This window comes from Prionailurus viverrinus, chromosome D2 (genome assembly GCF_022837055.1).
Source record: "Prionailurus viverrinus isolate Anna chromosome D2, UM_Priviv_1.0, whole genome shotgun sequence".
NCBI lineage: Eukaryota > Metazoa > Chordata > Mammalia > Carnivora > Felidae > Prionailurus > Prionailurus viverrinus.
In genome coordinates this window covers 54,046,982-54,069,916 of record NC_062571.1, presented here as the reverse complement: position 1 = coordinate 54,069,916, position 22,935 = coordinate 54,046,982, and the positions used below count along the sequence as shown (strand labels likewise).

The window sequence follows — 22,935 nt, the reverse complement described above, 5'->3', positions numbered from 1 at the left end:
TATTTCCTGATGACATCGGATTTGGAGCCTCTTTTCATATTCTTATCTGCTATCTGTGTATCTGTATCTCTGGTGAGCTGTCTGTTTAGGTCTTTGACCCATTTTTTAATCAAGTTGTTTTTTTCTTGTTGAGCTTTAAGAATTCTTGCTTATTTTGTATATATAAAGGATAATCGTCCTTTATCGATTGTGTCTTTTACAAATACTTTCTGCCAGTCTGTGGCTTGTCTTCTTATTATCTTCACATTGTCTTTTGCAGAGCAGAAGTTTTTAATTTTAATGAAGTCCAGCTTATCAATTATTTCTTTTTTTGAATCGTGTCTTTGGTGGTATAGCTAAGGGTTTTGTTTTTAAGGAATGCATTTCTGGAACTCTTATATCAGGATGACAAAGATTACAGACCCAGGGCATTGGTGGTTTGACTGAACATGTATAGTATCAAAGTTATTTGTTTCATTGACCCACCTCTAAGACTGTTCCTGTGACAGAGGGGTGGGATGACCCAGACTTCAGGCTTGACTTCCCAAAAACCTGTTACCTTCCCAACTTGATTCACCAGATGTCAGTTAGCTTGAATGGAGCCTACATTCTTGTTGCCGGAATGAACTATTTTTAAAATCTCACATCTATTTTTGAAGAGTCATCTGTTAAATTTGTGCTGTGTTCAACAACGGAAGGGCAAAAACTCATTTATCATTAGGCATTGCCACTTCGAATTTATTTTTTTCCACAAATACTAAAGTCACTGTGCTTAAGATTAAATTCAGTCCAGTTTGGGGGCACCTGGGTGGCTCAGTCAGCTGAGCGCTGTGACTTCGGCTCAGGTCATGATCTCACGGTTCATGTGTTCAAGCCCTGTGTCAGGCTCTGTGCTGATAGCTCGGAGCCTGGATCCTGCTTCACATTCTGTGTGTGTGTCTGTCTCTCTCTGACCCTTCCCGACATATACTCTCTCTCTCTCAAAAATAAATAAATAAACATTAAAAAAATTCAATCCAGTTTAGAAAACATTTAACTGACACCTGAGGCATACAGAGGTGATAAAGTCATGGTTTGCCACCGAGGAGCTTGCATTTCAGTAAAAAGGTAAGATATAAACATGAATAAGTATAGGTCAGAGCTGAATAAATTCCCCAACAGAGGATTAAGCAAATTATTGCATGGAACATAATTTTTTTAGAGAAAGTACTTTTTCAGCTATCGATTTCAACTGTGTATTCTTAGCGCCTACCACTAAGTCATGATTGCTCACTAAATGTTTGGTTGGTTGAGTGAGTAAGTGAATGATGGATGGGCAATGGATATTGTTTAAATGTTTCCTTTCAAGAAGGGCATTTTGGGGGGAATACTAGTGAATAGACAAAAGGGAAGAATTCATTCAGAGATGTAGTCAAAAGGCAGTGTGTTCCCAGGGGCTGGGAATGCCAAGCCGAGACATTTGTTCTGGGACACATCATGGGGATCCATGGAGCATGGTGAAGAAGGGACTGACTTCGTCAGAACTGAACTGGAAAATTGTCAGTTTGCTAGAGGATTGTTGGAGGCACTCTTTCCAGGATTGGCCTCTATTTGACTTTGTCCAGCAAACTGATTGTATTAAGCCTATCTTTCTTCCAAGTTATTTCAGAAAGCCAAAGTGATCATAATAAACAAGGGGTTCTTAAACTTTAGACACAGGGAAAATCATCAAGGGAGATCTTTAAATGTGCAGACTTCTGTCACCGACTCCCAGAGAGTGTGATTTAGCTGGTCTGGAGGGGATCCCCTGCAATCTGTGCAGTTGGTAGAAACTTCCAGGAGATCCTGATGAGAGCAGAGTTGGGAACTCACTGTAAGAAGTCCCAGAGTTGAGCATTTTACCTCGTTAATAGTATCTTGCCCAGATGCAGCCAGAGCTTTTTGGGCAACGTTTCCTAGACTGGATCACAGGTCAGTTAATTCAAGCAGTTGCTGCCAAGATTACCCTGCAAGCCTCTCTTTGCATTACTGTATGGTTAGAGGTTCTTCCATGACACCTGTGCTCTGGGCTACGCATTAGAACCATTCCAGAAAATTCGTGGTGCACATATAGTGCTGTTTACCCAAGAATCGGGGTGGAGGGTAATGAAGTGCTTATGGTTGAGTGCAGATGTGTATTTATATAACTTCTCTCGGGTTAGAAACCCAGAAAAGTTACTAGTCAACATAGCAGCTAAATCAGCACGTTATCTCCAAAATGTTTTCATGTTTAAAGACGTCCTCTCTCCCATTCTGCTTTGTACGTTTTTAACTTACACTGATGGTATTATACCAGCCCTTTGTGCTGACTTAGCAGTGACCTTTGGCCCAAGGTAATTAAGTTCTGCCTTAACCACTTAACAAAATTTTGTCATTAGAAGCAAAATTAATATCACAGGCAGAGATTGGCATTCTAGGACTCTAGAGAAACAGAGTTGCTGTGACCAAAAAAAAAAAAAAAGGAAAGAAAGAAAAAGAAAAGGCATAAAATATTCCAGAAAGGACTCTCATCAAGGAATGGGAGAAGATTAGATGGAATGGTGGCCCAGTTAGAGCCTAGGTGGAAAGATGAGGGGCGTGGAACAGTGTTTGGAGGCCTGCTGGCCAGGGCACAGGGTCTGTATTTCAGGCCAGGAGAAAACCAGTGGCGACTGGGTAAGTGTCTCTCTTCTTCAGCCATTCCTAGGAATTGCCTTCATTGGGAAGCTCTAACAGGATGAGAGCGATGGCAGGGAAAGGCTGGCTTGCATATCTGGTGCCATCTGAGTGACTGATAGCTCATTCTCTTACGCTCAGAAAGAGTAAGTGCTAGAGTAGGATAGCATGAGAGCTTGGTGGAGGGAGAGAAGCTGATCCCTGCTAGGGAAGGGCACAGTTGGGCATGCTGGAGGCAAACTTAACTGTATCCTAAGGTCCCCTAGGGGCTGCCAACTCTTCAGCACTGGGTGGACAAACAGATGCCCTCCAGGGAAGTGTCACTATCACAAGTGATGACACACAGGGGCAGCTGGCAGGAATATTGCAACTGAGCTTCTGGAGAGAGGCCAATATTACATCTCAGGAATTATGAAGACGTGTTTTGTTGAGCTGCTGGAGTTGCAATGGAGAGCCATTCCTAAGTGTTCATTGAAGCTCACTTATAACCAAGGGTGAGTCACATAGAGGGTTACTGACATTCAGAAAGGAGACAGGCCAGTGTTGGCTGCACTCAAAAGCTTGGCAGGATTTGACTGAGTGGCATGGTAATTGTTGGAGAGGCAGGATGGTGTTCATATAAAGAAATTGTGCGGAGGTTTTCACTACCAAAGTGACAGATAAGGAGAGCAGAAAAATAGTAACTATAGAGGGCGCTATGGAATCAAGGACAGATTTTGGTTTGTTTTTATTGTGGGCAGTATTTCAGCACATTTATATCTTGATGGGAATGATGCAGCTGAGAGGGAGAAGATTGAGGAGTACATACAGAGGCAGAAATTGCAGAAGCAAAATCCATGGGTAGGTGGAGGAGAGGGGAGATGTGTGCACATGTGGAAAGACTGACCTCAGGTTGGGAGCACAGACAGTTCAATGATTGTAGCAAGAGAGGAGGCAGACAGCAGGTGCAGGTAGGAAGGTTGCCTTGGCATGGGACGATGAGGATATTCTCTTCTGATTGCCTGTTTTGTCCATGAAATAAGCAAGGTCATGAGCTGGCAGTGAGAAGGATACGAGAGGGTGTTAGAAGTTTTCAAGGTGCAAAAAAGGTGGGAGTTCAGAAAGGTAAAGTGATTTGACCTTGTTGGCTAATTAGTGGCCTTCTCAGACCAGGGTCCAGGAAAACTGTGAATAGATGCCTTGGAAGTATGATAGATGGCCAGGGAGTCCTGCAAGTCCACTTTGGGGGTGTGGTCATGACATTTAAGTGGGAATAGTCAGGAAGGTGAGTGTTCAGCCATATGCAGCTCCCTGGGTGAAGGCGTGGAGCAAGGGAGGTTGAATGAGCCAGGTGAGCACAGTAAGTGAGAGAAGGGAAGGGGTTGAGGAGCACAGAGAAGAGAGATGGCAGTGTTAGATCACAGACTCCAGCTCAGATTAGGAGAAAAGGGTGTGAATGCAGTGAAGGAGGATGATGGGAGGGGGTGATGTCCATAGATTGGGGCTGCCCGTGTGGCTGCAGACTGTGGACTGGAGCAATAGATGGAACGCACTGGAAAGATACAAAAAATGGCCTCTGGAATGAGTTGAATAGTGTCCCCACTGCCCAGTTCCTACATGGACCCTCAGAAGGTGACCTTATTTGGAAATGGGATCTTCGCAGGTGTAATTAGCTAAGATGAAATTGTGCTGGGATGGGGTGGGCCCTAAATCCAGTGATAGGTACCCTTACAAAAAGAGAAGATACATGGACACACAGGGGAGAAGGCCATGTGATGACACACGCAGAGGTTGGAAGGATGCAGCCACAAGCCAAGGAATGCCGAGGATTGCCATGGGCCACCAACTAAGAGGCAAGGAAGGACTTTTGTCTAAAATTAATATTACAAAATTTCACAAAATTACAAAATTAAAATTACAAAATTAATTATAAAGTTAATATTTACAAGATTAACATTACAAAATATTACAAAATTCTGGAAAAACTGGGTCACTGTGACACCTCCTCCCCCCCCCCCCAATCCAAAGAAACATAAACTATTCTGGAAAGGACTCTTCATCAAGGAATGGAAGAGGATTAGATGGGGTGGTGGCCCTGAGGGACCATGGTCCTGCCAACACCCTCCTTCTAGAGTTTGGAACTGTGAGAGAATATATTTCTCTTGTTTTCAGCCACCCAGTTTGTGGTTCTTCGTGCTAACCAGCAAAAACAAGCAAATAAATACACGCAGCAGCTTTCTGTTTGATCAACGGTTCCCAACTCAGTGTTGCCCTCTGTGGTCATGAAGGGTCATCCTTTGTAGGTCCACTTGGCTGTGCATCGGATGCATGCCTGGGTCTCAGTGATGGCGCATGCCCACACAACCACCCACATTTGGTAACAAAACAGCTTGCACAGAAGAGTGTGCCTGGCAGGGCCTAAAGGGCCCCCCTCACTGTTTGTGGAACACTTAGGGTGGTATTGTTTAACCCCGTGCAACTTCCTGCCACCTAATGGGGGAATTTCCTGCTCCAGTATCCTTCTGTTCTACACAGAGATGCTGGCTGTAGCCATGACTTTGGCTGGTTTCCTCTGACGCATCGCTGAGCCTAAAGTCTGAATAGCAGAAGGTATTTCCTAGAAGAAACTGGCTCTTCATTGCCTGCTGTCTTTCTAAAGCATCCATCAAGAGTTTAATGAGGACTTGTACAGAGTCCAGCACCGCGAAGGGGTACAACTTACCCCTCCTTCTCCTGCTTGCCACTATACATAACCACCAACCCCGAATGGAACAGTCCACAGCAGGGAGGAAGCCTTGCCTAGGCCCAGGACAATGGAAGGGAGTTTGTCTTAGTTGTCAGAGCATCCAGCCCAGCCACTGCCCAGTCCAGAACAGGTTTGCAGCAGGGGGGGCCTGGCCTTCTGGGTTCTCCTGAGAATGGAGCAAAGTTCGGAGGAGCACCTTCTAGTGTCCGGGCGCTCTTCCCTGAGAGCTGTGCTGCCACTTGTACAAATTGCTCAGGAACTTGGGAAGGCAGGGGCCCATGTCCCCTCATTCATTCTGCATTCACCAAGCCCCTGGCTAGGATGATGTGTGGTGCTGTCCAGAGACAGGGTATTCACCTGGGGCTTGAGGGAGTTGAGGAGCTCACTTGGTGAAGAATGGGAGGGACATTTTGAGACCCGGGCTCCCAGAGATGGGTGGCAGGCAAGCCTTGCTTCTGAAGCCTCTTCAGGGATGGGGAAGATGAGACCCAGGTTACCTTGCAGAGGGCAAAGGTAGCCCTTCTCTGCCTTCAGCCTCTCTGGGGTATCCTGGTGTCCTGACAGAGGTGCTGAGGAACCAGGTGGACTGCAGCTCCTTCACCCACAGCCTGGTTTTAGACCCAGTCTTAAGCCATTGAGGTAGGGTGAACACCCGGGTGCTCATTTCAGCTCAGCTCCCAATGACCTCACAGCTCGTTCAGCTTTCCAGACTTTAGTTTTCTCGTCTGCACGCCGTGGGAAGGGGCACGTCCAACCCAGGACCTCTGAGGCCCCTCTAGCCTAACGCTCTGAGGGGCTGTGACTCCAAAGCGTAGATCCAGAGGGTGTCAGGGCAGACCTCAGAGGGCTGAGGAACAGAGGGGGAAGTCACACTTGGGGAGTAGGACATGAAAAGGGGACCATGCAGAACCCGAGAAGGTTCAGTCAGAGTGCCAGGAAGAGAGTGGCATGATGCAAAGAAGTGTGTGTGGGTCCCAGTGCCCAAGGCCATGTTAAGTGGAATGTGAGGACTCAGAAAAGGGTCCTGAGCTTAGTGAGAAGAGGTCATGGTTGACATTCATAGACAGAAGTGGGTGGATAGGCGAAGCGTGAATGAGGGGTGGTGAGGAGGAGGGTTCATTCTGGGCTGAGCTCTGAAGCAGTATGTGGTGTGGGTGGGTGGCTTTTACTTCCTTGTAACTGCCCCTTACTCATGCTGAGCCCCCCTCCCCCATGCTGCCTACTGACTGTTCCAGCCCTCACCCCACCTCATGACTGCTCTCCAGGAAGTGTTCTAGAATCCTTCGCTCCTGCAAAAACTGATTCATCAACAAAAGTCAAAAAAAAAAAAAAAGATGAATTTATAGGCTGGCTTTTTGCCAGACACCATGTTGAAGGTTTGCATATACATTAATTTTCTTTACAATAACCCTGTGGTAAATACTATTATTTCTCCCTTCTGACAAATGAGAAAACTAAAACAGAAATTATAAAACTTACTCAGACTCACATAGCTGAAAATTGGGATTTGAACTTAAGCCATATGACTCCAGAGCCCAAGTTTTAAGAGCTGTGCTACATGGCAGTTTGATTGAACTAATTCATACTATCATGTGAGTGACTGACAGATGTGTTCGCATGGAAATTCAGTCTCTTGCATGATTTCGCATTGTAAAGGAGGAGTTTCAGAATCCAAAGGTAGGGAGTGCAAATGCCGGTACTTTTTGGACAAGTTAGTCTTCTAGGATCTCTTAAATTATACTGCACAGGTTAGCAGGAGTTCACACTTTTTGTCTGTTAAGATAAGAAAAACTGAAATTTGTCAACGAATCTAAAAGAGTCTGTGAATGAAAGAAAGGGGAGACATAGTAGGCAGAAATTAGTTTTTTGTTTTTGTTTTTGTTTTTGTTTTAAGGAGAGAAAGATCTGTGCCTGTGTGAAGGCAGAGGGGAGGCCCCGTTGGGAAGGATCCTCTGGAGGTACTCAAGAGAGTGAGGGACACTTGGGGTGTTTTCCAAAGAATCAGAAGGAAGTAGGCTCTCACTATGTGAATCAGGAAGCACCTCCCCCGCCCTGCCCCGAGTATGAAGGGAAGCTAGGGGGATAACGAGGAGACAGATGTGTGTGGAAGTGACAGACTAGGTGGGCAAAGGGAGAGCATGAGACCACCTTGGTCTGCTTGGCAAGAAAACTGGAGTTGAAGTCTCCTGTGCAAAGTTCCAGTTTCCCCCGGCATTTTCTCACCTCTGTGTCCTAACTGCAGAAAGGTCCCTTGACCTCAGGGGGGGTTCCCAGATCAGAACCGGGTGATTTCTGGCTAGGTCTGACTGAGACTTCTATCACTCTCCCCTTGGTCTCTGGTGTTCTCTTGGCCACTCTGAATACAGCCCGAATGAGCGCCCTGATGCACCATGAACACATTTTCCTAAGAAACTGTATCTGAGTCAGCACATCCCAAATAAGTGTCACCAAAGGAGCAACTCCTTCACCACCTGCCTCAGGAACACTGAAAACTCTCAGAGTCCAGGAAACCCGAGTTCAGACATTTACAGTGTGAGGGCCATCTCTGACGGCATTCCTTTTTGGTGTTTTAGGAGAAGAGGAGGAAGATGGAGGTGATGAAGACAGATTGGACAATACAGTCAGGACCCCTGGGCCCAAGGGGGCAGGTGGGCTGGTGTCGGAGGCTCAGCTTGCCCGGAGGCTCACGAAAGGAAAGAAGAGCCGGCGGATGCTGTCCAACAAGCCCCAGGACTTCCAGGTAGGAACAGCCAGCGCACCCCACGTTTGTTTTACTGCCGTATTGTCCCGCTTCTGTTAGTCGCGGTGTTCCGGGAGAGACCCATTGCTATGGGCAGCAGCTAGGTTAGCAAAAGGGGACATCAGGGCATAAACCCGAAAAGAAGAGCTGTCCATCTCTGTTCTGCATGCAGAAGTAGATGTAGTCAAGCCAGATGAGGCTCGTCAGAGAAATAAAACTATACCGCTCCTTCCCTTTGGTGGTAGGAGAGAAGAGAATCACAGTATTGCATTTTCGTAGCTCTAGGCACCTCATTGGCGGACAGCCGTGGAGTGAGTTAATGCATCCCAGGCTCAGGCAGACCAGGGAGGAGGCTGGGGTTGGAGCAGCGGCCTCTGCCCTGTCCCGCCCTTTCCCAGGGCCAGCTCTGGACTATTCCAGTCCCACTACTGCTCTCAGTTTCTGGAACCCAGTTCCACCTTGGGAATGAGCATGGGGGCCACCCCAGTCCATGCACGCCGCTGTGTGGCAAAGCTGCCCTGGCCTACTTTCAGCGGTCCTTACAGGCAGGCGAGCTGACGGGGATCCGAGGACTCCTTACTGGGGAAGGATCAGTAACAACACCCCTTCTGTGCTTCCAGATCCGTGTCCGGGTGATTGAGGGCCGGCAGTTAAGTGGCAACAATATAAGACCCGTGGTCAAGGTCCACGTCTGTGGTCAGACACACCGGACGAGAATCAAGAGAGGGAACAACCCATTTTTTGATGAGGTAAATGGGCATAATGCATGTTTCTGCTCAATGAGTCTGTTCTACTTATATGCACCTCCCAGCGTTCTCTCTCCTGTTCCGTGTGGGAGGGGAACTCGTGGACAAAGATCTGGTAAAGACAACGAAAAGTTCCCGCGTTAAACATTCTAAGGACCACTGGGTCTTGAAACCACATGTCCTGCGTCATCATTGGTTCTCAGAGCTGCCGGGGTCTTGCTGGCGTTTTTAGACCACTTCCCCATGGCGCCTCTCCTGACGGATCCTTGTACCCCTTAGGATGGTGCCCGTGAAGTCACCTACATCTGCCTTTGCTCTTTCTAATCAGCAGGGTGTGTCTGAGGGATGAGTCCATGTGACTGAGTCGTTTCTGTGATTGTTTTGTTACTTTTAAAACAGCATGCCCAGCACATTTTCACAATTAAGACCAGTTGATGCTGGACGCCCATGAAAGAAAAAAATACCGAGTTTCAGTCCCAGCTCTAAGGCAGATGTTACAGTTTTCACAGGGACAACCATGGCTGGCTTTTTAAAGATGTCAAAACCTACATGGCTAGAAAAATAATACATGTTAAAGGAAAGCAGTTAGGAGCCAAAAGGTTTTTCTTGTCCCTGAATATCGAGAACATAGTCCTTCTGTTGACCTCTTCTGGAACACTCCTCAAAAACACTGAATACCTTGATAGTCATCTCAGGTAGCACAAACCCCACGATCAGGGCTGTGAAGAGAAATGATAAGCTTGGGGACTTTTCCAAGCCCGGCCTTGCTCTGAGGAGATTTCTGAGATTCCTCAGGCGTGTGTCCCACTGCCTGTTCTGTGAGCCCAGGCCTTCTTTCCAGGGTTTCCTATCCCCATTCCCCTGAGATCCCTCCCTACAGCTTCCAGACCTAACCTCAGCTCCACTTTTGTTCTCTCCCATACCCCTATGTGTAAAAGGAACCAGTTGCTTCTGTCCTGTGTTCTAGTTTCTTCCCCTATGTTCAAGCTGGCCCTACCTTCATTCACAAAAGACCTATCTTCTTGCTTGTCACTTCTCTTCCTTGGATGAACTGTAGACACCAGCATGCAGCTGAGTAGTGTCAAAACAGACATGAGACATGGGTGTGCATTGAGCACTTCCGGAAAGTGGACTTTGGGAAAGAGGTTCACTGTGAAGAAGACCAGACTGCAGGGAGGAGGGGCCGCGGGTGACTGGACACCTAAGGTGTAATGCATTCATAGGCAGGATAAATATTTACTCAGCCACATTCTCAGGAGCCTAGCAAGAATCTCCATCTTAGAATTTCCCATTACAGTGAATTTTTTTGAGATGAGAACTCTGGGCAAAAGGGAAACGATCAAATACCTGAGGCTCCAAGCAGACCAATTCAGGAATCAATAAAAGAATTTTACTAAGAAAAAATCCCTAGTTTACCTACATCTTCTTAACCAAGTGATTAAACTTGGTATCACTGATAATGGGACGAACTGAAGTGTGTGTCCTGATGTGATATAATGGAAGTATCAACATCACCTGTGTTGTTTCTTGTCAAATGACCAATTTGAATCTAACAGCGAGGAAATATTCATGCAAATCCAGAGTGTGGGATATTTTATAAGACAACTGATCTTGATAGAAAAAATAAACCACAAAAATAGGCAGGAGTACAGTTCTATATAAAAGGAAACTAAAAAGACACAACAACCAAATGTAACATATAACCCTTGAGTGGATCCTAGATGTCTTTTAAAAAAGCTAAAAAAGAACTTTTTTCAGGACAATTGTAGACATTATAGAAATTCAGGACAATTGTAGGGAATTCAACTCAACTTTCCAGGTCATGCAAGCCCTAAGCACCCATTTTAGTGGGATTGCAACATGCAATCACCTTAGATCTTTATGTGAGCTAATATGTTTCTGGCCCCAAAGGAACAATTCTGTTTCATTACATAAACACTACCGTTGTTACTTAACCCTTTTTCCTTTTTCTGACGTGCAAAGGTGAGTTTGCCATGAAGCTCAAGAAGCCTAAGCTTATGGGTCTTTCTGAAGGCCCTGCAATGTGTTCTCATGGTCACACCTATTTGGGGGTTATGTTTTTATAATTTCTTAGGAGGGCCCTCAAATTATAGCATTAGATCACACCAAACCTGAGTCCACCCCTGTAAACGTTCAAACATTTTTCTCTTTTGTTTTGACAGTTATTTTTCTATAATGTCCACATAACTCCTTCTGAACTGATGGATGAGATCATCAGCATTCGGGTAAGGGGGCTCCGGAGTAGGAAGGTGGTGCTCTCTAACTGCCGGATAAAGCCGATAAGCTTCTCATGGCTCTTCTTTCTTTCAGGTTTATAATTCCCATTCTTTGCGGGCAGACTGTCTGATGGGGGAATTTAAGGTGAGTGCCAACAGTCTGTTTCATTCAACTTAGATGGGCACTCTCATAATGAGGCATCAGGTTCCTGGCCACATATCCGGCTGTCTACCTGGGTGATCTTAAAAGTTACGTGTGAGGGATTCATGTCACGGTCTTTGCTGAGGGCTGGTATGCCAGCAGGACACAAATGCCCCAGGGGCCAGAAACCAGCTGAGCGTCCTCTGGCCTGGGTCTAGTCAACTTCCAAGTACAACACGTGCGATACCTTAAAGCAAATACCTGAAAGCTGCCACATCAGGGCCCTTGCCAGCACTCCAGCTGCGGATGGAAGCCAGTGCAGTGCTGCAGAGGGAAGGGGTGCTTGTTGATGGCAAGAAGCCCATCACCCAGCTCCACTCGCCGGCAGCCCCAGAGCTCCATCTACAAAGCCAATTATTGTAAATCTTGAATATGAAAGGCAAGCAAACCAGGAAAGAGAATCGGGGTGCTTTTCCAAGTAACCCATCTTGGAATTAAAGATAAATACTTGGTGGGTGCTTCTCAGCAATTCTGCGTGGAATGGACTACCTCTCAAAGCCTCTCAGGGCTCCCAGTCATTAGAAGTCCTAGAGAATGATTTGGATCAGGCCTGAATGTGTTCATACCTGTCTGCCACCAACTAGCCACATGCCAACTGATCCTTAGTTTCCTCTGTAAAAAGGAGTCAATGTGAAGACTAGTACACTGTTTGGCACATTGAAGTGCCCAACTGATGGTTATATTAATATTAGCATTAGCATTAGCATTAGCATTAGCATTAGCATTAGCCAGAGGAGAGGAAGAGGAATATTGGATAGGAAATTGGGCCAGGTGACTTCTCATAGGGTAACCAAAGTCCAGGTTTGCCCAGGACTGAGGGATTTCACAGAATGTGAGACTTTCTGTGCTTGGGGAAAAGTCCCAAGCAAACCAGGACATACTGGTTATCCTACTTCCGTGGTCCCTTCCAGTTCTAAGACTAGTTAGTTCATTCATTCGAAATGATTGATTGAGGGTCAGGCAAGGCACTGGAGGTATGGAGAGGGTAAGAAGGAAATGTTCTCAAAGAAACCGAAGTCTTGGCAAGAGTCTTATATTTAATATATAATAATGGGGCACCTGGGTGGCTCAGTCGGTTAAGTGTGGGACTTTGGCTCAGGTCATGATCTCATGGTTCATGAGTTCGAGCCCTGCATTGGGCTCTGTGCTGACAGCTCAGAGCCTGGAGCCTGCTTCAGATCCTGTGTCTCCCTCTTTCTCTGCCCCTCCCCTGCTTACACTCTGTCTCTCTCTCAAAAATAAAAAAAAGGGGCGCCTGGGTGGCGCAGTCGGTTAAGCGTCCGACTTCAGCCAGGTCACGATCTCGCGGTCCGTGAGTTTGAGCCCCGCATCAGGCTCTGGGCTGATGGCTCAGAGCCTGGAGCCTGTTTCCGATTCTGTGCCTCCCTCTCTCTCTGCCCCTCCCCCGTTCATGCTCTGTCTCTCTCTGTCCCCAAAATAAATAAATGTTGAAAAAAAATTTTTTTTTTAAAAATATAAAATAAAAAAAACATTAAAAACATTTTTAATATAACAATTATGGTTTCTTTGAAATGACTAAACTGATTTTAAAATCTATTTGAACTATTTTAAATTATTTTTTCCCAGATTGATGTTGGATTCATTTATGATGAACCTGGTAAGTAATATTTTTTCTCCCCATGAACTTGAACATTCTGGGAATCAAGAAAATCTGAGGGATCAAAAAGGGAATAATAAAAATGTTTTCTTGATTGAGGAGGGGGAAGTATACTTAGGAATGAGTAATAGCAGCTTAATATGGACATCTTTTTTAATCTGATAGTAATTATCCTAACATTCACAAGTAGGCAATTTCTCTGTTTTGTGAGAGTATTTTGATCTTATCAAAATCAAATTATAAAAACAGTTAATAGAGCTTAGAGAGACTCTTGAGTCACCCCAGGGCAGGATTGGGGTTGGGGGCTAGTCAGTGCAAAGCAGAGGACATCAATCTAGAGACTCATCTGGCAAATTTGGTGTCATTATGATATTTCAGAGAAAATTATTGTTTGTCTTATAGCAGATGAAATCACAGACCTGTCAACTTATCTGTAGTGGGTCCCTGTCCTTTTAATCCTTCTTTGTTTTAGGTCATGCTATCATGAGAAAATGGCTTCTTCTCAATGACCCCGAAGATACCAGCTCAGGAGCTAAAGGTTACATGAAAGTCAGCATGTTCATCCTGGGAACCGGAGATGAGCCTCCTGTGAGCCTTTACATTCTATACCTTTTATATGTTTTCACTAAAAAGGGAGGGCCAAGAGCTAAGCAAGTAGGTGTCAGTAGTTGTGAAATGCAACACAACTTCCAATCAATAACCCCAACCTTCCAGTTCCTCCTATTTTTTGGAAGTTGTTCTTTTCTCCATGGTAGAACTATTATTCCAGCTCACTTGGACTCCTTCCTGGTGTCCAGGAGTGGATTTTTCATTTAGTAAAGATATGTGTGTTTTCAAGAGTCCCTTGCATCATTTGACCTATAAAGTATGGCTCACTTGCAAAACCAGGCATTGCTACCTAAAGGGACAGTTGTCATTCTAGGAAACTAGACAGCAAACTGGGAGACAGGTAGTACCCAAGAGAAATTGACAAAACTTCAGGAACTGTCTCTCTTTTTTTCTCCTATTTAGTGCTCATAAAATTACAAAAGGTGACGTTATTTTCTTATGGAAGAGACATACGAGCTTTGATTATGCAGACTAATTTTGACATGGAATTGGTGGCTGAACTCTTAAGCCTGAAGCACAGGAAATCCTAATGGAAACAGTTCCAATTGGTTTCATTTTACAAGCATCAGTTTGGCTCCTTCCAAGTGCTGCTTTTCTATGGGTATCATTTATAATCATGTTTCCCCAATAGGCTGAGAAACGAGATCGTGATAATGACAGTGATGACGTGGAGAGTAATTTGCTACTCCCTGCTGGCATCGCCCTCCGGTGGGTGACCTTCTTGCTGAAAATCTACCGAGCAGAGGACATCCCCCAGAGTACGTATGGATTCAGTCCTTCCCCAGGACGACCAGTTATCTGCACGATCACATGTGCTAACATCATGCTCTGAATAGTGATTGGTTGCTATCTATCCTTGGTTTTTCTTTGCGAAGGTCTTCGTGGACTTCTTTCCATTCATTCTGGCCCCACTGAAAGCTTCCTGAGCAGGCTGATGGGGAAGCCAGTTGGTCATTGGCCCTTGCTCCTAACTGAGCGTTTGGCCCATTCTGTTCCATTTGTGTTCTCCATCTTCTCCTTATTCTAGAGGATACAAAAGAGTGGCCAGCAGTCAGCACTTCCGACTCCTTTCATCACAGGGGAAAATATGACATTTTTGAAACAAATAATGTGTTTGTTATTGGATTATTAAAAATAGCTGAGCAAAACATGGTCAAGTGCCAGTAACTAGAAATCTGGCAATACTGCATGGCGAGGTACGTGTAACAAGAGATTGGATGCATTTAAGAGAATCACTTATGGTGATTTTACTCATAGACACTGGCCCAGCCACTCCTTTGTCATTGCCAAGGACCCAGCAACCTTCTGCCTTGTCCAGCCTATCTGCTTCCCGCTGGGCCCTGGGACATGGGAACCCTTCCCAAGTCCCCAGGAGATAGCACTCTGTGTACAAGCCATGGATCTCTTCAGGATTTGCTACTTTCCCTGGGAACCTACCCCGTCTCTTTTTTAACATCCTATAATGCTTAACATCCTATAATGCTCATCTCTGCTCAGAGATATTTTAAATGAAGTAAATAAATTAAACCTCACATTATACTGCCTACACGGACTATTTAATTGATCTCCATTCATTTCTTAGTTTGTTAAAACAGAGACATGGTGTTTATAGTTGCTTAAATGTGTTATTTATGATTATGTTATGTGTGATCATGCCAAAGTTCCTTGGATTTCTCTGAAAAAGAAATAAGCCTCGACTAGGCTTATACAATTTTGACCTAAAACGTATTTCCAAGTTGAAACCAGGATGAGTTTTTGAACTGCCGCTGACCTTATATGGATGGACTGTCTTTATTCTACTTTTTCTTCATGGATGACTGATTTTCAATATAATAATTTATTGGTTTATTTTTCAAGGTGCTCTTGTTTTTTTTTTTAAACTTTGTGGGGAGAACACATTTTTTTCTCTTAGCTAAGACAAAATTTCTGCAATACAGTGCTACTCCTGCTTGCCACTTTTGAGAACAATTCTTGTTGCAACTTGTCTTCATGTTTAGGAGAAAATTTTTAATTTTGCTGAGTGATTTCTGTTCCTTTAAGAAAATCAAATTTAATCTCTGCTGTGCGACATGTTGCTTTCTAGTGGATGATGCCTTCTCACAGACGGTAAAGGAAATATTCGGAGGCAATGCAGATAAAAAAAACCTAGTGGATCCTTTTGTAGAAGTTTCCTTTGCTGGGAAAAAGGTTTGTATGTGATCTAAATGCAGACGCCTCTAGGAAAAAATATTTAAACCACTGTGCTTTCCTTGGAGTGAATTCCTGTTTATTCTTTGTGAAAGTAGCTGACTCCTGATGATCTGGGAAGTCTGCAGGAACACAGATTATTTGAGTCGGAACATGCCAGACTTCTCCACAGGTTTATTTTGGAGTGGAAAGTTTGCAGGACTCAAATTAGAAAATTCAGTCTTTTGAAAGAATAGAATGTGAAAACTATCACTGAATTATTTGGGTTACTTCTCAGACCCAAATCTTGTCTTTGTCTAAGGCAAGCTTCCTCTCTGGCAACAACAATCCTCAGTAAATGTTGGGGATAGCCCCCCGAAGCCCAGCTGCCCGCTCCCCACATGCTTCTCACTTCCCAGGCCCCAGCCAGCCGCCGGAACTGGAGAGCAGGCAGGAGAGCTCCATCCCAGCCCACAGGGATGAGCCGGGAGACTCTTGGTATAGGCACATCCGAGACCACCATGCCTAGTTATAGGCATGAAGACCTAGCGTCTTCTGTACAGTCGAACCACTTACTTATGAAAGCGAGATTTGGTCAACCACACGCATATGGACCAGGTGTTGCTTTCTAGGAGAGGCAGTGCGTGGTGGAAGGGAGGCGGTGGAAAAGCCCTCTGTTCTGGAGCAAGATTTACGGTTTAGACTTGAGCCCACTCCAGAGGCAATTAAGGCAAATTCCTTTAGCTCTCAGTCTCAATTTCCTGAGCTATAAATCAAGATAATAATAATCCCATAGGATTGTTGAAAGTGTTAATTAATTAGGTTAAGTAATTATTGTGAGCCTATTAAATATGGAAACTGTCCCGTGTGCTAGGGATAGAGAATTCAGCTCTCATGGAACTTCCCTTGTAGCAGAAGGAACAGCAATAAACAAGCAAATAAGTATTTGAATCATTTCAGATAATACCATGTACAACGCAGAAAAGAGGGCAGAGGACAAGGAGTGATTGGTGCTGGGGGTTGGGGAGAGGAGGTGGGCTTTGCTAGGTTAGCAGGTGGGACACCTTTGAGGAGGTGACATTTGAGCAGAGGCCTGGATGATGTGAGATCTGGAGGGCAGGGGCTTCCAGGAAGAGAGAAGAGCAGGTGTAAAGGCTCCCAAGGAGGCGACACATTTGCAGTGAAAGACACCCCATGTGGCTGGGGTGCAGTGAGCCGGGGGAAGCTAAGAGCTGAAGTCAGATTTGGGGTGGGGAAAGGTAGGCAGGGTTTTATGAGCCAGAGTAGGGTCTGGACTTTAAGCATGCCTGGAGAGCTCACTGAGACTGCTACACAGGGAGTGCCATGAAAGTAAGGAGGCAGGAGAGGGTGTGTGCATCAGACAGGAGCCAACGGCAGGCACCCCGGGGAGATCAGCATCTGGACAAAGCTGTGGTATCAGGAGTGAGGCATGTCCGGGGAAGAGAGATGTGGTGACTGGTTCTAACGGGAGCTGGTTTGGGGAGCAGGGAGAGGGGCTTGTGGGCAGGATCAAAAGATCTGTGTGCATATGTTAATGAAGAGATGCCCACTAGGTAGTATGCAGTAAGTGCTCAATAAACATTAACTCTTGCAACATGACCCTAATCCAATGTTAGAAATCTGACGATTGAAAAGTAACTTTTAGTGCATAGATGAAGCAAAGATTAATATTAAACCCATGTTATATTTTACCTAATAGTTAGAAGAGAAATAGACTTTAACCAGGTTACTAAGTATGTAACTGGCTAAATAGACTGCTAGAGTCATAATGTAGTATGCATACATGTGAACTTGCAGAAATTAGAATCTTGAATATCTACTGTTTTGTTTTGATGATTTTACAGGTTTGCACAAATATAATTGAGAAAAATGCAAACCCTGAGTGGAACCAAGTCATTAATCTTCAGATCAAGGTTTGATGTTTTTTTCTTGCAGAAAAATAAGACTATTTACTTTAATAGTTACTGAATAAGTTGAGAAACAACTACTTTGTTCTGTTTCTTTTTAACAGTTTCCTTCGATGTGTGAAAAAATAAAGCTAACAATATATGACTGGTGAGTTAAAAAACAAATTTGTGTCTAATTCAGAATTAAAGAATTGAACACTTGGATATTGCAGAACATTACTCTGATGGTCTAACTCTTACTTTTCAGCCTGTTTCTTTTTCTTCTAGAGGGAGGTGATAAACTGCTCCTGGAATTGGGTGTTTTCTTTTAAAAAAAAAAATTATTAATGGTATTGCTACAGAAAAGCTTTGTGTATCTTCGTTCCATTGGCTCGTAAACAAAGAAGGGGAAAATAATCTGAAAACACCCCAAGATAAGAAATCAAGGATTTAAATACTGTTTAGGCTGTCCAAAATAGACTTCAGAAATGGAGTGAACCATTACTTGAGAAGAATCACCAAAACATTTCAACAGCTATTCTCTGTTATTGTTAGGAAGGAAAATGGAGAAAGCTACCTGTCTGATTGAATGCAAAGAAAATTCATTGAGAATTCTGGTGGAATTTTAACTAGATCACCCTCCTAGCAGGGATTGACCATAATAAGGCCATTTTTATGCATGTTCTAGCTGGATGAGGCATTCAGTTGGCAGTCCTTAACTCCTTGAGATTGAAAATGGCAAATACCATCATCATCCTCATCATCAGCGTTTATACTGGTGTTAGCTACCATTTTTTGGGCACTCTAAGTGCTGTACCATGTGACTTAACTGTAATATCCCATTTAGTCTTTAGAGTAACCTTTTCAGTTGGAGACTATTATCAGTTCATTTTACAGATGAAGATACTAAGGCTCAGAGAGGTCAGGTAACTTGCTCACAGTCACTCAGAAAGTTAGAGACTGAGTTGGGCCCCTGCCCTGTCTGGCTGTCCCCATAGTTTTTCCTTTGACAGAATGTATTTGGCTTTTGCATTGGCACCCTCCCAGTACTATGGCAAAAGGGCACTTTGGGAGGAGGTAGTAAATTTCATTTTGTTCAGTGACCACATCACAGTTTATTGAGGGTCACGGAAGGGTCGTGAAGACAGAAAACCCCTTCCAGTGAGTGTAAGCTTGATTTTAGCACTTGAGACCCTCAGGCAACATTCTGAATGTGTTCCATGGGCCTCAGGAACTCTCAGAAGTGTGAATGTGGACCTATAGAGTTCAGGTGACTACTCTGGCTTACTGGCTTTGCAGTGAGTGGTTGTGGATTGAGCCATCCCAGACGGGATGCAGCCATCCCGTCTGTGGTCACTGCAAATGTGGTTACTTTCTGAACTAATCTGCCCCCTCCAAAGCAATAGTGTAGACTAGGATGCAGAGACAGGCCCTGTTTAACTAAGGAATCCTTGGATCCAAATCTTAGGTTACATATTTTGTAAGGTAGTTGCACAACTGGGGGGAAGCTAAGAGTTCTTCAAATGTAGTCTAGATCCTTTTGGATGAACAGAAAAGATTCAAGAACCATGCTTGTGACTTAATATCCTTAAGTAATACTTCTTCTCAGGAAAACTGTGTTTCATTAGTCATTTTTTATAGTCTAATACTATTATACTGTACAATGTATAAGGTTGTATGTAACATAGACCATTACTATAATGCAGTATAATAATATTACACTGTAGTATTGTCTTTCCCCCAAATACTGAACCTTTCCTCTCTTCCATGGGGTCTTAGATTTCAGAGTGGGTATACTATTAGATTGAATAAAGGAGAGCCTGAAATGGGGCACCTGGGTGGCTCAGTTGGTTAAACATTTGACTCTTAGTTTCCACTCAGGTCATGGTCTCATGGTTTGTGAGTTCGAGCCCTGCATCAGGCTCTGTACAGACCCTGCTTGGAATTCTCTTTCTCTCCCTCTCTCTGCCCCTCCCAATCTCTCTCTGTCTGTCTCCCTCCCTCTCTCTCTGTCTAAAAATAAATAAATAAACATTAAAATAAAAAAAAGGAAGAATAGGTTGAATTAAGCACAGAGATGTTATTCATAGAAACCTCATTTTTTACACCTACTGTTGAGCCCATCCAGAGGCCACTTCATGGGTTAGACTTGCATACTTTCTGTGATATCCATGGAAAGATTAATAATAATGTATTTACTTGTAGTGGGAATATTTGTCCCTACCATACAAATAAGATTTAGGTTCTAGGCAAGCAACTGCCCTCAGCTGCCCTCAGCTGTTACACAATAGGTGCTCAATAAATATTTGAACTGAATTGGAAGGGAATTGTTCTCCCTGTGAAAGACCCATTCATTGTAGTTGTTAAACCATCAGAGTAATCTGTATGAACATGATAAAATCAGACACACACACTTATCCTATGTAATGTGATTACATTACACCCATTAGACAACTTACCTATAATTGTTTCATTCATTTTATGACAACGGTATTGACAAGGCAAACCCCTTGACCTGTCTGTAAAAACCTCAGTTTCCATAGCTGAAATGAATTGCCCAGTTAATGTTTCTCAATAGGTAGTTGGAGGACCATCCATATCAGAATCAGTTGAGATATACATTTGTGTAAATATGGGTACTTGTTCTCCACCCCTGCTTTTATTGAATCAAAAGCTTGGATAAGAGATGAGAGCTGGGGTTTCCAAGTAATTCTTAAAGTACAGTAAAGCTTGAGGCCCGCTGGACAGGATGATTTCTGAGGTATAGCGTCTTTTCCAACTCAACCTTATTATTGTTGAAGTGAAGCTATGTCTTCATAGGTAGAAGCCTTAACTTATTCTTTTACACAGGGACCGTCTTACTAAAAATGATGTCGTTGGAACAACGTACCTATACCTCTCCAAAATTGCTGCCTCTGGTGGGGAAGTGGAAGGTAAGTCCGTCAGCAGACCTGGAACTAGACAGGGTGCAGAACTTCTGAAGCAGAATGAACTGGAATGGCCACCTGGCAATGGAGTTGGTTTCTCAAAAGCCAAAAGTGATGAGCCAAGTGAACTATTTCAGTGATGTTTTGGTGATGACCAGCAGAACAATTAATTAGTAACTAATAATTAAGGCAACTAACAGTTTGAAGAATTTGGTTTTCTTTTTTTTTTTTTTTTTTTAATTTTTTTTTTCAACGTTTATTTATTTTTGGGACAGAGAGAGACAGAGCATGAATGGGGGAGGGGCAGAGAGAGAGGGAGACACAGAATCGGAAACAGGCTCCAGGCTCTGAGCTGTCAGCCCAGAGCCCGACGCGGGGCTCGAACTCCCGGACCGCGAGATCGTGACCTGGCTAAAGTCGGACGCTTAACCGACTGCGCCACCCAGGCGCCCCAAGAATTTGGTTTTCTTGCGCCCATCCAAAAACTCTTCCCAGTAGCTATTTTATAAATTTTTGACTGCCAATACAGAGTGTTGGCAACCTATCTGTTAGAATGGTATTGACTCCAGTCCATCCAAATATAAAATAATACTCCCTTCTCCACTGACTTCCTTAGCAGGAACAAGGATGTCAGGTAGCAATGAGCCATAAAATCTCCACTCCTTAAGATAATGTGTATTTTGTTTTCGTGCTAAAAGCATTGATAACAAATACACTTTTCTTTCTGTTGTTCTCCATACTGAGAATTACTTGCCTATACCTGGCATTGGGATTCTGTGCATACACCAGAAATTGTAACAGGAAATGAAGGAGAAAAGCAAAGATTGTAAGAGAGAAAAATTTAATGCTGACATATCAATAATATCAGCAGCTGATTTTTGTTACCAAAACAAAAATAACAAAAATGCTTGTAATTACTAATGTATTCAACATATTGAGTTGAGTAAATTATGTGAGAGAATTCAAGACAGAATATGGTCTTGAGAAACTCAAGGTTCCTCTCATCCTCATTTTGCTTAAGAGGAAACTTTATAGGTTTTAAAACATATATTAATCCAAGCAATGTATAGCATGGATAAGAACCTGGAAGATATTACAGATATCGTGAAGAAAACAGAGATTTCCTTTCTCTAGAAGAAAAAAAAAAGGCAATTTGAAATTCCAAGAAAAACAAAATACTGAACAAAGAAGATATAGTTCAGATATAAAGTCATATGTGGCCGTTATTTTAAGCAAATGCTAGAAACTAAGAAAGCTCCCGTCTGCGTGCCCTCTGCTGAGTGGCAGAGGGGACCATACAACTGGAACTGTAACAGAGGAAATGTAATCATGACTCTTTCCTCTGCAGAGAACAGTATTTATATGGCTGCTATACTGTTAGCACTGTTTTTTAATTTTTTCTTTGACGCCTATAGCCAAAGCTCTGAGCAGAATGTAAATGTTATTGCCCATTGCAATGTAAAAGTATGGAAGATAGAGACTGGAAGTGGAAGGAGGAAGGCGAGTGGAGGAAGGGTAGGCATGGCGGTAGCCTTGTCTTATCAAGTGAGGAATCCCGAAATAAAGGCTAGATTAAATCATAATGGTAACCCACAGAGTAGTTAAAAAATCATATCAAAACTATGTGGGTGGGGAGGGTCAAAATGAGTTACATCCATTTATCATTGGCAAGAAGTCATTCAATAATTACCTGGAGGTAATTATTCAAAATTTACTGGCATAAGCATTTTTCTTAGTGATATAGCAGTAACATCCAGAAGAATTAAAACCAGAAATTGTTACATGCAGTTTTCAGCCTTGTCTCTGAGGCCTTCTCTCCTTGAAAGCCCTGCAGACTGTCTGTTATGGGTCTCAAAATAACAAGAGGCAGCAAGCATCCCCTGCCTCCCACCCCCAACACACACACAAAAGAAACAAATAATGTACCATGAACGGCACACTCTGACCTGCACAGCCTCAGACTAAATTAACTTGGGTTTTCTGGCCTTGGTCCCAGTTAAGTCAGATATAAGACAAGTACACGTTTTATTAAAAATATGAAATGTTGGTAACTTCACCAGGCCCTCCTTTGGTGGTGAGAAGCTAGCTCTTCTCAGATGCTTCGCTGCCTTGGGACCAGAGGGATTTGAGTTATTTAATGTGTGGCGCTTCTGCCAATTATCACAAATGTTTGAGCCATTTTGCATATAACCGGTGAGATTGGTATAAATTACAAAAGGGTCATGTCACTTGGGTCTGAAGTTGATGTTTTTCTGGTGTTGCTAAACCACTTACCTAGCATTGGATTTGATTAACTTTTTCAATGTCTCTTTTATAATGCCCATGTTTCTCTTGTGGTTTAACCAGTCGTATTTTTACTATATAGATTTATCATCTTCGGGATCTGGGGCTGCATCGTATACAGGT

General features: G+C 43.7%; 1 protein-coding gene across 5 annotated transcripts in view; it reads left to right on the top strand.

Moving 5' to 3' along the window:
- MYOF (myoferlin) overlaps positions 1-22,935 on the top strand; it is a 157,621-nt gene that overhangs the window by 48,776 nt on the left and 85,910 nt on the right. For 3 of the 5 annotated variants that reach the window (XM_047824479.1, XM_047824476.1, XM_047824478.1), the window contains exons 6-17: positions 7,951-8,117; positions 8,738-8,866; positions 11,047-11,109; positions 11,195-11,245; positions 12,890-12,920; positions 13,393-13,508; positions 14,161-14,287; positions 15,613-15,716; positions 17,561-17,629; positions 17,728-17,771; positions 20,453-20,535; positions 22,895-22,933. In XM_047824479.1, the coding sequence (XP_047680435.1) occupies positions 7,951-8,117; positions 8,738-8,866; positions 11,047-11,109; positions 11,195-11,245; positions 12,890-12,920; positions 13,393-13,508; positions 14,161-14,287; positions 15,613-15,716; positions 17,561-17,629; positions 17,728-17,771; positions 20,453-20,535; positions 22,895-22,933 (1,023 nt within the window). The remainder of the gene's footprint in view (positions 1-7,950; positions 8,118-8,737; positions 8,867-11,046; positions 11,110-11,194; positions 11,246-12,889; positions 12,921-13,392; positions 13,509-14,160; positions 14,288-15,612; positions 15,717-17,560; positions 17,630-17,727; positions 17,772-20,452; positions 20,536-22,894; positions 22,934-22,935) is intronic. The other 2 variants (XM_047824477.1, XM_047824480.1) reach the window with 1 other exon arrangement.